Source organism: Eschrichtius robustus, chromosome 2 (assembly GCF_028021215.1).
Source record: "Eschrichtius robustus isolate mEscRob2 chromosome 2, mEscRob2.pri, whole genome shotgun sequence".
In the NCBI taxonomy this organism is placed as follows: domain Eukaryota; kingdom Metazoa; phylum Chordata; class Mammalia; order Artiodactyla; family Eschrichtiidae; genus Eschrichtius; species Eschrichtius robustus.
Window position 1 is genome coordinate 109,646,711 of NC_090825.1, and position 14,115 is coordinate 109,660,825.

The 14,115-nt window shown below is 35.9% G+C and overlaps 1 protein-coding gene across 1 annotated transcript in view; it reads right to left on the reverse strand.

The window, feature by feature from the left end:
* The window catches only part of MEIKIN (meiotic kinetochore factor), a 126,872-nt gene that overhangs the window by 103,723 nt on the left and 9,034 nt on the right, over positions 1-14,115 (reverse strand). The window contains exons 5-6 of the mRNA XM_068534869.1: positions 12,268-12,405; positions 5,929-6,048 (exon numbers count right to left, since the gene is read on the reverse strand). Coding sequence (XP_068390970.1) covers positions 5,929-6,048; positions 12,268-12,405 — 258 coding nt within the window. The remainder of the gene's footprint in view (positions 1-5,928; positions 6,049-12,267; positions 12,406-14,115) is intronic.

The following is a 14,115-nucleotide window of genomic DNA, read 5'->3' on the forward strand; positions in this document are numbered from 1 at the left end:
TATCTATAGGACACCACATCCAAAAAAACCCAAAATATACATTCTTCCCAAGTGTGCATGGAATGGTCTCCAGAATAGACCACATAATAGGTCACAAAACAAGCCCTAACAAATTTAAGAGGACAGAAATTATTTCAAGCATCTTTTCTGACCACAATGGTATGAAACTAGAAATCAACCACAGAAGGAAAAACAGGAAAAGAACAAAAACACATGGAGACTAAACAACATGCTACTAAAAAAACCAATGGGTCAATGTTGAAATCAAAGAAGAAATCAGAAAATACCTTGAAACAAAGAAAATGAAAACACAACCATACAAAATCTATGGGACACAGCAAAAGCAATTCTAAGGATGTTCACAGCAATACAGGCCTTCCTCAAGAAACAGGAAAAATCTCAAACAACCTAACCTACTACTTAAAAGAATTAGAAAAAGAAGAACAAATAAAACCCAAAGTCAGGAGAAGAAAGGAAATTATAAGGATCAGAGGGGAAATAAATAAGACATCAAAAAAAATAGAAAAGATCAGTAAAACCAAAAGCTTTTTTTTTGAAAACATAAACAAAATCAGCAAACCTCTAGCCAGTCTTACCAAGAAGAAAAGAGAGAGGATCCAAATAAACAAGAAAAGAAATGAAAGAGGAGAAATAACAACTGATGCCATAGAATTTTTTTAAAAAAAGCATACTATGAACAGATATAAGCCAACATACTGCACAACCAAGAAGAAATGGACAAGTTTCTAGAAACAAACAGCCTGCTAAAACTGAGTTAAGGAGAAACAGATCATTTGAACAGATCAATCACTAGAAATGAACTAGAATCTGTAATTTAAAAAATTCCTTGCAAACAAAAGTTCAGGACTGGACGGCTTCCCTGGGGAATTCTACCAAACATACAAATAACTAATACCAGTCCTTCTCAAACTATTCCAAAAAATTGAAGAGGAGGGAATACTCCCAAATTCATTCTATGAGACCACCGTCACCCTGATAAAAAAAAAACAAACCAATAAAGATATTACAAAAAAAAGAAAATCACGGGCCAATATCGTTGATGAATATAGATGCAGAAATCCTCAATAAAATATGAGCAAGCCAAAACCAACAGTACAATAAAAGGATCATATACTATGATTAAGCTGGATTCAATCCAGGGTCGCAAGGATGGTTTGACATATGCATATCAATCAATGTGATACATCACGTTAACAAAAGGAAAGACAAAAACCATGTGATCATCTCAATAGATGCAGAAAAAGCATTTGATAAAATTCAACATCCACTCATGATAAAAACCTTCACCAAAGTGGGTATACAGGGAACATTTCTCAACATAATAAAAGCCAGTTGTGACAAGCCCACAGACAACATAATACTCAACAGTGCAAAGCTGAAAGCCTTCCCACTAAATTCAGGAATAAGACAAGGATGCCCACTCTTGGCACTTCTACTCAACATAGCACTGGAAGTCTGAGTCACATCCATCAGACAAGAAAAAGAAATAAAAGGTATCCAAATGGAAAAGGGAACCCTCCTACACTGTTGGTGGGAACGTAAGTTGGTGCAGCCATTATGGAAAACAGTATGGCTGCTCCTCAGAAAACTAAAAACAGAATTACCATATGATCTACCAATCCCACTCCTGGGCATATACTTGGACAAAACCATAATTCAAAAAGATACATGTACCCCTATGTTCAGAGCAGCACTATTCCCAATAGCCAAAACATGGAAACAACCTAAATGTCCATAGACAGATGAATGCATAAAGAAAATGTGGTACATATATACAATGGAATACTACTCAGCCATAAAAAAGAACAAAATAATGCCATTTGCAGCAACGTGGATGGACCTAGAGATTATCATACTAAGCGAAGTAAGTCAGAAAGAGAAAGACAAATACCATATGATAGCACTTATATGTGGAATCTAAAATATGGCACAAATGAACCTATCTACAAAACAGAGAAAGACTCAGACTTGTGGTTGCCAAGGGGGAAGGGAGGAGGGAGAGGGATAGACTGGGAATCTGGGGTTGGTAGATGCAAACTCTTACACTTAGAATCGATAAACAACAAGGTCCTACTGTATAGGACAGGGAATTATATCCAATCTCCTGGGATAAACCATAATGGAAAAGAATGTATCAATATATATGTGTGTAACTGAGTCACTTGGTTGTACAGCAGAGATTGGCACAACACTGTAAATCAGCTGTACTTCAATAAAAAAAAATTCTTCAAAAAGATATCCAAATGGAAGGGAAGAGGTAAAATTGTCATTATTTGCAGATGACATGATACTCTATATAAGAACCCTAGAGTCTCCACACAAAAACTATCAGAACTAATAAATGAATTCAGCAAGGTAGCAGGATACAAGATTAATATACACAAATCTGTTGCATTTCTTTACACTAATAATGAAATATCTGAAAGAGAAAGTAAAAAATAATCCTGTTTAAAATCACATCAAAAAATAAAATACCTAAGAATAAACTTAAGCAAGGAGATGAAAGACCTATTTGCTGAAAACTATAAAACACTGATTAAGGAAACTGAAGGTGATTCAAAGAAATGGAAAGATATTCCATGCTTTTGGATTGGAAGAATTAATATTGTTAAAATAGCCATACGACCCAAAGAAATCTATAGATTTAATGCAATCCCTATGGAAATATCTATGACATATTTCACAGAACAAGAACGAATAATTTGAAAATTCATATGGAACCACAAAAGACCCAGACTGCCAAAGCAGTACTGAGAAAAAAGAACAAAGCAGGAGGCATAACCCTTCCAGACTTCAGACAATACTACAGTAATCCAAACAGCATGGTATTGACACAAAAACAGACATATAGATCAATGGAAGAGAACAGAGAGCCCAGAAATAAACCCACGCACCTATGGTCAATTAATCTACAATAAAGCAGGCAAGAATATATACAATGGAGAAAAGGCAGTCTCTTCAGCAAATGGTGCTGGGAAAGCTGGATAGCTACACGTAAATCAGTGAAATTAGAACACTCCTTCACACCATATACAAAAATAAACTCAAAATGGTTTAAGACCTAAATAAGACATGACACCATAAAGCTCCTAGAAGAGAACACAGGAAAAACATTCTTGGACATAAATCATAGCAGTATCTTCGAAGATCAGTCTCCCAAAGCAAAAGAAATCAAAGCAAAAATAAACAAATAGGACCTAATTAAACTTAAAAGCTTTTGCACAGCAAAGGAAACCATCAATAAAATGAAAAGACAACCTACAGAATGGAAGAAAATACTAGCAAATGATGCAACTGACAAGGGGTTAATATCCAATATAGACAAACAGGTCATGCAACTCAATACTGAAAAGCAAACAACTCAATCAAAAAATGGGCAGAAGACCTAAATAGACATTTCTGCAAAGAAGACATACAGATGGCTAACAGGCAAATGAAAAGATGCTCAACACTGCTAATTATTAGAGAAATGCAAATCAAAACCAAATGAGGTATTACCTCACACCTGTCAGAATGGCTATCATGAAAAAGTATACCAAAAAAAAATAAAAATGCTGGAGAGGCTGTGGAGAAAATGAACCCTCCTACACTGTTGGTGGGAATGTAAACTGGCACAGCCACTAGGGAAAACAGTATGGAGGGTCCTCAAAAAACTTAGAATTGAGCTACCATATGATCCTGCAATCCCACTCCTGGGTATACATCCAGAAAAGATGAAAACTCTAATTCAAAAAGATACATGCACCCCAATGTTCACAGCACAACTATTTACAACAGTCAAGACGTGGAAACAACCCAAGTGCCCATCAATACAGGACTAGCTTAAGAAGATGTGATATGTATATCACATATATATATAATGGAATATTAGCCATAAAAAGAATGGAATATTGCCATGTGCAGCAACATGGATGGACCTAGAGAATATTATATTTAGTGAAGTAAGTCAGACAGAGAAAGACAAATATATGATATCACTTACATGTGGTATCTAAAAAATAATACAAATGAATCTATATACAAAACAGAAACAGACCCACAGACATAGAAAACAAACATGTTTACAAAAGGGTAAAGGGAAGGGGGGAGGGACAAATTAGGAGTATGGGATTAACAGATACAAACTACTATACATAAAATAGATAAGTATCGATAACAAGGATTTACTGTATAGCACAGGGAATTAATTATATTCAACATCTTGCAGTAATATAAAATGGAAAATAATCTGAAAAATACATATATATATATATAACTGAATCACCTTGCTGTATACCTGAAACTAACACAATACTGTAAATCAACTACACCTCAATTTAAAAAAGAAAGAAAATACATAGGGCTTTGTTCATTTGTGTAAAAGAAACACAAGAAAGATAAAGCATAAACTAAAGAGACTGCTTACCTATAAGGGGTGGGTGGAAACCGGGTAGAAAGAAGAGGGGAAAGGGATCACAGAAGCAGCAGAAGAAAGAGAAAGCAATACTTTTCTGAGAATATTTTTTTGTATAGCAATCACTCTTAGAACCATAGTAATATTTCACATACCTTCACACAGTCCCCCTCCTTGAATAAATAAACAAAATCAAACAGGAAAGGGGGATCAAAAACTGAATCCAATACTACCAAAGGAATCTAACTATATAACAAGTGAATAACAATTTCACTGAAAGGGGAGAGGAAAAGAACTAACCTACCTAACTTTGGAAAAGAGTATGTTGATTGGATGCTGTAATGCTGAAGACAAACAGAACTGTACATAAATGCTGTAGTAATCTACTTAGTAAATGTATTTCTCACAGGGATCTGGGTTAACAATTCTGAAGCTTCTTTGTGTGTATAGTAGAATAAAGGAAGGAAGAAAGGGAGGGAGGGAGGGAGGAATGGATTTTAACCCATAAAATAAAATAAATATGCATGAGTCCATACTGATAGAAATAATTGAATAAATAAATGGCAGAAAATAGGCAGTTATTTTACAACAAAATTCCAACTAATAAATGTAACAGGAAAGAGTGAAGTAGAAAATCACCATGAGATGAACACCACAGTAAGAACTGTGGCAATCAAGTTCTTCTGATGAATGGTAATATCAGTGAATGAAAGTTTGAGGAGAAACAGGACCTATGGAGTCTCAAACTATCTTTTTCTAGGTATTTATTAACTACAGAGGGAAACTAGTAACTTTACAGTGGAGAAAACCAGCGGATACCACCTTAATCAAGTGAAGTTTAACATCACCAGTAATAAGATATATGTACTGACATTAAGAATTCCTTAATACAACATCATTTCTGTGGTGTTCTTATCAAAAATTGCATAATCTCTTTCCAATCATAAGAAAACACTAGACAAATTCAAACTGAGGGACATTCTACAAAATAACTGATCAGTAATCTTCAAAAGTATCAAGCTTATGAAAGACAAACACTGAGGATCTGTCACAGACCTCAGTAGACTAGGGGAGAAATAACAATCTAATGCAATGTAGGATCCTAGATAGGATCCTGAAACAGAAGAAAAGACGTTAGTGGAAAAACTGGTGAAACATGAATAAGGTCTGTAGTTTAGTTAACAGTCTAATACCAATGTTAATTTCCTGATTATCACCATTGTATTACAGTTGTATAAGATAATATTTCAGAAAGCTGGATGGGAGGTATATGGGAACCCTTAGTATTACTTTTGCAACTTTTCTGCAAGTCTAAAATTCAAAATAAATGTTTTTAAAAAGTAAACCCATATGTATTTAAGCTACTTACTATTAGTCAGGTATGATGTGTAGCCAAAGGTCATCCTAATCAATGAATTTAGCTTAGAAATCATTCAAAAGAAAAAATACTTCGCTTTTCCAATATAGACAAGGGTTTCCCCTTGTGACATGAGGAAAAAGAATGTGAAACTTACCTAAAATTGCAGAGAGGTTTGAAAACTGTACTGCCTTCTCTATCGGTACTGCTTTACTGGTGTCCAAAAGAGTGGAATTCTTACATAGCATGTTTTCTTCCAACATGGGACACTCCCAATCTAAAAAAGCAGGGAGAAATGGCACAAAATTTTGAACAACAGCACACAAGTGGCAGATTACCTTTTCCTCCTCAACTTAGGACCCCAGCCCATACCAAGCTACGGTAACTGAAGAAAGTTTGGGTGAGACAGAGAAAAAAAGACAAGCCTTGACGGCATCAGGATATTAAATAATCTTTGGGCTATCGCAGTGCCCTAATACTCTTATTTCCTTTTCCCCACTTTTCCCATTGTCCTCATATTATTATATCACATATTTAGTTAGGCCAATATTCAATGTAGACATTATGATGATAAATTGCCATAAAAATCCTAGTTTTTACTCTTGTGGTATACCATGACCACCTTTTGTTTTTCCTGGAGTCAATAAAAGTCTTGTTTGTTTAGTTTTCTCCATATTTTTCATCTATTTAATCCTAAACTCTACCAAATTGTATAAATCCATTCTGTTTATTCCATCCTCAGATGTTCTGAAATTTCATAATGTTTAGTCTTGGTGTTTTTCATCTATTGTGCTAGGCACAGTACGGCCCTTTTAACCCAGAAATCATATTCTTTAGCTCTAGAAAGTGTTCTGGAATTGTATCTTTGATAATTTTCTTCCTTCTGTTTATTTCATTATCTTTTTCTGGAACTCCTATTATTTGATATTAGATTTCATATATTGCTTCTCTAACTTACCTTTTTTCTCCATTTTTTGTGTTTTCCTCCTGACTTTTTTTTTTTTCTGGGAAATCTCCTCAACTTATCTTCTAATCCTTCTATTGAGTTTTCCATTCTGCTACTGCATTTAATTTGTTCTCTGAATATTCACCCCCTCTTTTTTTTTCACAGCATCCTATTCCTATTCAATGGATGCAATATACATTTTTTTATCTCAGTGAAGTTTTTTTTTTCCAGTATCTTCCTTGTATTCCTATTTCTGCTTGGTTTCTTCTCTTATTTTTAATTTTATTATGGTGGGAACACTTAACATGAGACATACTCTCAAATTTGTAAGAGTGCAATAGAGTATTGTTGACTGTAGGCACAGTGCTGTGCAGATTTCTAGAACCTATTCATCTTGCATAACTGAAACTATACCTGTTGAATAGCAGCTCCCCACATCCCTTTCTTCCAGGGCCCTGGCAACCAACATTCTACTCTCTACTTCTATGAATTTGACTTCTTTAGATATCTCATACAGGTGGAATCATATAGTATTTTTCTTCCTGTGACTGGCTTATTTCACTTACCATAGTGTCCTCAAAGTTCTTCTATAGTGTTGCATATAGCAGGATATCCTTTTTTTTTTTTAACATCTGTATTGGAGTATAATTGCTTTACAATGGTGTGTTAGTTTCTGCTTTATAACAAAGTGAATCAGCTATACATATACATATACCCCAATACTCCTTCTTTTTTAAGGCTGAATAATATTCCATTGTATGAATATACTGTATTTTCTTTCTCCATTCATCCCTCAATGGTCACTTAGGTTGTTTCCACACTGGGTTATTGTGAAAAAGGCTGCAATGAACACGGGAGTGCAAATATATCTTCTAGATCCTGACTGCAATTAGTTTGAATAAATACCCAGAAGTGGGATTGCTGGATCATATATGGTAGTTCTACTTCTAATTTTTTGAGTAACTGCCATACGGTGTTCCATTGCAGCTTCACTATTTTACATTCCCATCAACAGTGTACAAGGGCGTCCAATTTCTCCATATCCTTGCCAACACTTTTTTTTTTTTTTAAATAATAACCATCCTAAGAGTTGTGAGGTGATATCTCACTATGGTCTTGATTTGCATTTCCCTAATGGTTAGTGATCTTTTCATATACCTGTTGGCAATGCAAATGTCTTCTTTGGGGGAAATGTCTATTCAAGTTCTTTGTCATTTTTTAATCAGGTTATTTGGATTTCTTTTCCTTTTGAATTGTGGGAGTTTCCAATATATTTTGGATATTAATCCCTTATCAGATATGTGGTTTGCAAATATTTTCTCCCTTTTTATAGGTTGCCTTTTCACCCTGTTGTTTCTTCTTCTGTGCAGAAGCTTTTTAGTTTTATCAAGCCCCACTTGTCTAATTTTGCTTTTGTTGCCTGTGCTTTTGGTGTCACATAAAGAAAGAACTGCCAAGACCAATTGTCATGAAGATTTTCCCTTATGTTTTCTTCTAGGAGTTTTACAGTTGCTGTTCTCACGTTTAAGTCCTTACTACATTTTGAGTTGACTTTTCTGTATGATATAAGGTATGGGTCCAATTTCATTCTTTTGTATGTGGATACCCAGTTTTGCCAACATCATTTGTTGACGAGACTATTTCTCCCACATTGTGTATTCTTGGCACTCTTGTCAAAGATCAGGTGACCATATATTTATGGATTTAGTTCTGGGCCCTCTATTCTGTCCTACTGATCTATATGTCTGTATTGCCAGTACTATAATGTTATATTTACTGTAGCTTTGCAATATATTGATACTTTGAAATCAGTTAAGTGTTGATTTTCTGTCCAAATGTTCTATCCATTATTACAAGTGAGGGTACTGAAGTCTCCTACTATGATTGTATTGATGCCTATTCCTACCTTCATTTCCGTCAGTGTTTGCCTCATATGCTATGGGCTCTGATGTTGGGTGAATATTTATTCATAATTGTTACGTGTTCCTGATGAATTGCCCCTTATATAATTGTATAATGTCCTTCTTTGTCTCTTATAATAGTTATTGACTTAAAGTTTATTTTTATCTGATATAAGTATAGCCCCTCCTGCTCTCTTTTGGTCACCATTTGCATGGAGTATCTTTCCCCACCCATTTACTTTCAGTCCATGTGTGTCCTTAAATCTAAAATGAGTCTTTTGTAGACAGCATATGGCTGGATTTTTTTTCAATCTATTCAGCCACTCTTTGTCTTTTGATTGGGTTTAATCCATTTATACTTACAGTATTACTGATAGAGAAGGACTATTACAATTTTAATTGTTTTCTGTTTTGTAGTTCTTTTGCCTCTCTTTCCTCTCTTGCCATGTTCCTTTGTCTTTCACTGATTCTTTTATGTTGATATGCTTTGACTCCTTTCTATTTTTCTTTTGTTTCCTCTATAGGCATTTTTTGTGTGTGTAGTTACCATGGGGCTTACACAAAACATAGTTTAAACGGTCTACTTTAAGCTGATAACAATTTAACAAAAACTCTACACTTTTACTTCACCCCTCAAACACACTTCGCAATACTGATGTTACAATCTACATCCTTTTATATGGTGTACCATTAACATATTTTTATAGTTATATTTAATACTTTTGTCATTTAACTTTTATACTAGAATTAAAAGTGATTTATATGTCACTGTTATAGTATTAGTATATTTGTCTATATACTTACCAGTGAGTTTTATACTTTCATATGCTTTTATGTTGCTGTTTTAGAGTCCTTTGTTTCAACTTGAAAAACTCCCTCTAGCATTTCTTGTAAGGCAGGTCTAGTGATGATTAACTCCTTCAGCTTTTGTTTGTCTGGAAAATTCCTTATCTTCTCTTCATTTCTTAAGGACAGCTTTGCTGGTTAGAGTATTGTTGGTTGACAATTTTTTTCTTTCAGCACTTTGTCTATAAAATTCCACTCCCTTCTTGCCTGCAAGGTTTCTCCTGAGAAATCCACTGATAGTCTAATGGGGTCCCCTTGTACATATCAAGTCGCTTTTTTAGTTGCTGCTTTCAAAATTCTCTTTTTGTCTTTGACTTTTGACAATTTGATTATATGCACCCATGTGAATTTCTTTGGTTCATCTTATTTGAGGTTTGTTGGGGTTCCTAGGTCTGGATGTACATTTCCTTCCCCAGACTTAGGAAGTTTACAGCCACCATTTCTGTGAAAAAGCCTTCTGGTCCTTTCTCTTTCCCTCCCTTCCTACCTCCCTTTTCCCTATGGGACTCCCACAATCCATATACTGATCTGTTTTCTTAACAGAAATCTCAAACTTTCTTCATTCTTTTATATTCTTTTTCCTTTTTGCTCCTCTGACTGGATAATTTCAAATGACTTATCTTTGAGTTTGCCAATTCTTTCTTCTGCTTGATCTAGTCCAATCTCTTTTACTGGGTTTTTTAAATTCATTTACTGTTTTTCTCAGCTCTAAGATTTTTTTTTGGTTAACTTTTTTCCTATCTCTTTCTTAAAATTCTCACTTTTTCCGTGCATTGTTCTCCTGAGCTCTTTATGAACATTTGTGGAACATCTTTATGACAATTATTTTGAATTCTCTGTCAGGTAGTTCATATATTTCCATTTAATTAGGGTCAGTTTCTAGAGCTTTATCTTATTCCCATTTTTAGGACCATGTTTCCCTGTTTCTTTTTCTTTAATGATTTGTGTTGGTATCTGCACATTAGAAAAAACAGCCACCTCTCCCAGTCTTCACAGATAGGCCTCGTACAGAAGACCTTCACCAATCTTCCCAACCAGAGATTCTGGGATCCTCTCAAACCTTCTTTCCAGTTCAAACCATAGTCTTTGTTCTTAGTGCCCATGAGGAATCTAGAATACACCAAGTCCCATCAGTGTTCCAAGACAGATGAGACAAAAACTATTCCTTTGAGCAGCCCCCGGAAATGTTGGAATGTTGGACACAGTCCAACTCTTTCCCACCCCAGAGAGAAGCTGGGATCTAGTGAATGTTTTTATGCTGGGACAAAATACTATCTTTGCTTCAGCACTCATCAGGCTTCTAGAGTATGTCAGGTCCCATCAGCCCTCTGAGGCAGATAAGATAGTAGGCAATTCTTTGACCATTCCCAGAAAATTGAGAACTTTTGACACATGCTTCAGTCCTTTCCCTCCCTCCCTAGGGAGAAGCTGGGAGCTGAAGGTTTCCTGCCAACCTGTGCTGGGGGTGTGAATTATGGTGAAAGGGTGTCTTGAATTTTCCTACTGGCTTCTCTGGGTGGGGGGGGGCTGCGTTGGGTCTTCGTTGCTGTGTGCAGGCTTTCTCTAGTTGCGTTGAGTGGGGGCTACTCTTCTTTGTTGTGGTGCACGGGCTTCTCATTGTGGTGGCTTCTCTTGTTGCTGAGCATGGGTTCTAGGTGTGCAGGCTTCAGTAGTTGTGGCTTGCGGGCTCTAGAGCATAGGCTCAGTACTTGTGGCACATGGGCTTAGTTGCTCCATGGCATGTGGGATCTTCCCGGACCAGGGATCAAACCCGTGTCCCCTGCATTGGCAAGTGGATTCTTAACTACTGTGCCAGCAGGGAAGCCCTTCCTACTGCCTTTGATGTGACTGGTCTCAAGCTTGCCTGGGGTACAGGAGCCCCTCAACTAGTTTTTAGATTTCTCACAAAGGGAATTAGTCCAGGTATTGTTGAATTGGTGTGTCCCTGGGGGAAGGCAGGTCTAGGGTTTCCTATTCCAACACCTTACTGACTCACTACCATATTTTGCTTTGTTCTGATCTCTATGTTTTATGTTAGAGGGTTTTCTCAGAAGTCTAGTAGTCCTTGGCTCTCTGCTCATATTTAAGAGGGGGCCCTAAATGGCTAAGTGGGATCTCTATGGCTTAGAAGTATTTTACAAGCCACATTGAAAACTTTTCTGGGATACTATGGTATTGTACAAACTAACTTGTCTCTGGGGTATTCCCATTGTTGATTTAGGACTCAGTTTTTTCAATTCTGCTTTATCAGACCATTTGCTCTCTAGCTTTCCAAACTTTATGCTATATTCTTTCCCATTCTCTTTACTCTTATGTGCTTATGTCTTTTTTAAAAAGCCATTGCACAAAGTTGTGGAGGAAGGCATGTGTTCAATCTGCATCATTAACCAAAGGCTCTTAATTTTACATATAGTAAATGTAAATAACTCTTAATTTGTAGAAAAAATTCAGACAGGGAGATGGTCTAGTCAACCTTTTAGTTATTGAAAAGTAAGAGAAGTACAGGAAATAAAAGATAGCCCATAGTTCAAGAGAACAAGTATACATATGTTATGTGCAAAACTGCTTACTAACTGGATATGTATTACATGTAAATGCTAATCTCTTCATCCTTCCTGATCTGAGGGCTTTTGATCTATAGTCCTATGTGACTGAGAATGGAACACAATGGATAGCAGGCAGAAGAAGGTTTTGGTGGAAGATAAGTATACCTCCTGAAAAGGAACGTTATTCATTGCAGGATTTGTGGACAAAGGAGCAATTTCTATAGTGGAGCAAATTAAGGTTGAAATTATTTTCTCACCTAAATAATCTGATCCTCTGAAGAGTTCAGGCGATGGGAAGCTACTTAAACTCTCTTCAAAACTCTTGTATTCTGTATAAGAGTCTGTGATTGAGTAACTTAGAAGAGAGCTAGAAATATCATGCTGTAAACTTAGTCCTGTAGAATAAACAAACAAACAAAAAGGGTAAAATGTTTCAATAGTAAACAGATTCAAAATCCTAAGAATTCAAAGTTGTAGAAATGTACATGCAGTTGTATACTAATAATGTAAAATTACACATACAACTGAAAAGGCATATTATTGTACACAATCTTAAATTGTACTTTAATCTGAGAAAATAATTCTGTATTTGATATGGAGAAAATGTACTATAAACCTTTTCCATTGTTTTTCAAAGTTTTATAATTTATTCCTTCCCTACTTTGGTTCAGTTATAATTCTTGGCTCAAAAATGCAAGTTTTATCAACTATACTTCAATAAAAAATAAATATAAATAAATAAAATGTATATCTAATTTTTTAAATGCAAGTTTTATATAAAAGTAACCCAATAACTGTAAGCTAACTAGCTGAGAAGAAGAAACAGTGATTCTAGTTATTCCATTTAAAAAACAATGAGCATGGGCTTCCCTGGTGGCGCAGTGGTTGGGAGTCTGCCTGTCAATGCAGAGGACGCGGGTTCGAGCCCTGGTCTGGGAGGATCCCGCGTGCCGCGGAGCGGCTGGGCCCGTGAGCCACGGTTGCTGAGCCTGCGCGTCTGGAGCCTGTGTTCCGCAACAACAGAGGCCGCGATAGTGAGAGGCCTGCGCACCGTGATGAAGAGTGGCCCTCGCTTGACACAACTGGAGGGAGCCCTCGCACAGAAACGAAGACCCAACACAGCCATAAATAAAATAAATAAATAAATAATTTTTTAAAAAAACAAAAAACAATGAGCATAAACATAGACTCAAAGGAACATAGATCAAAGAAACTGAACAGAGAGCCCAGAAATAGACTCACACATATAAGAGTAACTGATTTTTGACCAAGATGCAAAGGCAAGTCAGTGGAGAAAGCATATTCTTTTAAACAAATTATGTTGGAACTGGATATCCATATGCAAAAGCAAAACAAAACAACTTGCATTCATACCTTCCATCATATAAAAAATTAACTCTAAATGCATCATGATTCTAAATGCAAATCCTAAAACTACAAAACTTCTAGAAAAAAACACAGGAGAAAATCTTCATGACAATGAGTTAGGCAAAGATTTCTTTGATATAACACTAAAAGGATGATTCATAAAACAACAGCAGTGATAAACTGGACTTCATCAAATTTTAAACCTTTTATTTGAAAGAGATGGTTAAGGTGAGAAGACAAGCCATAGATTAAGAGAAAACATTTGTAAATGGACTGGAATCCAAAATATAAAGAACTCCGAAAACTCAGTAATAAGAAAACAAACATCTCAGTAGGAAATTGGGGTAAATATCTGAACAGAAAATCTCCCAGAATCGGAGGTCTTAAAGTCATCCCTGTGAGAGTAGACTAGAATAAAAACCTTTCCAATAAATGGGATAGAACTTAGTATTTATTTGAAGAACCAGAAGATTTAGTAAGGAAAGGGAAAATATACTCTGCTATAGTCAGCCAGCATTTATCAAACACTTCCAACATGATAAAACAGAGGTCAACGATAATAGAAACTGTGTGGGGTAAGGGATGAAAGGAGAGCATTACTCTGAAAACCCATTATCTTCTGCCCTGCCCTATCTATACCTATCTCTGCTCATCCATTACCTACCTGAGACAACTAACTCTTTATCCTTCCCATTTTGACCTTACCACACCCTTCTCTTCCACTCCAATCCCCTCCT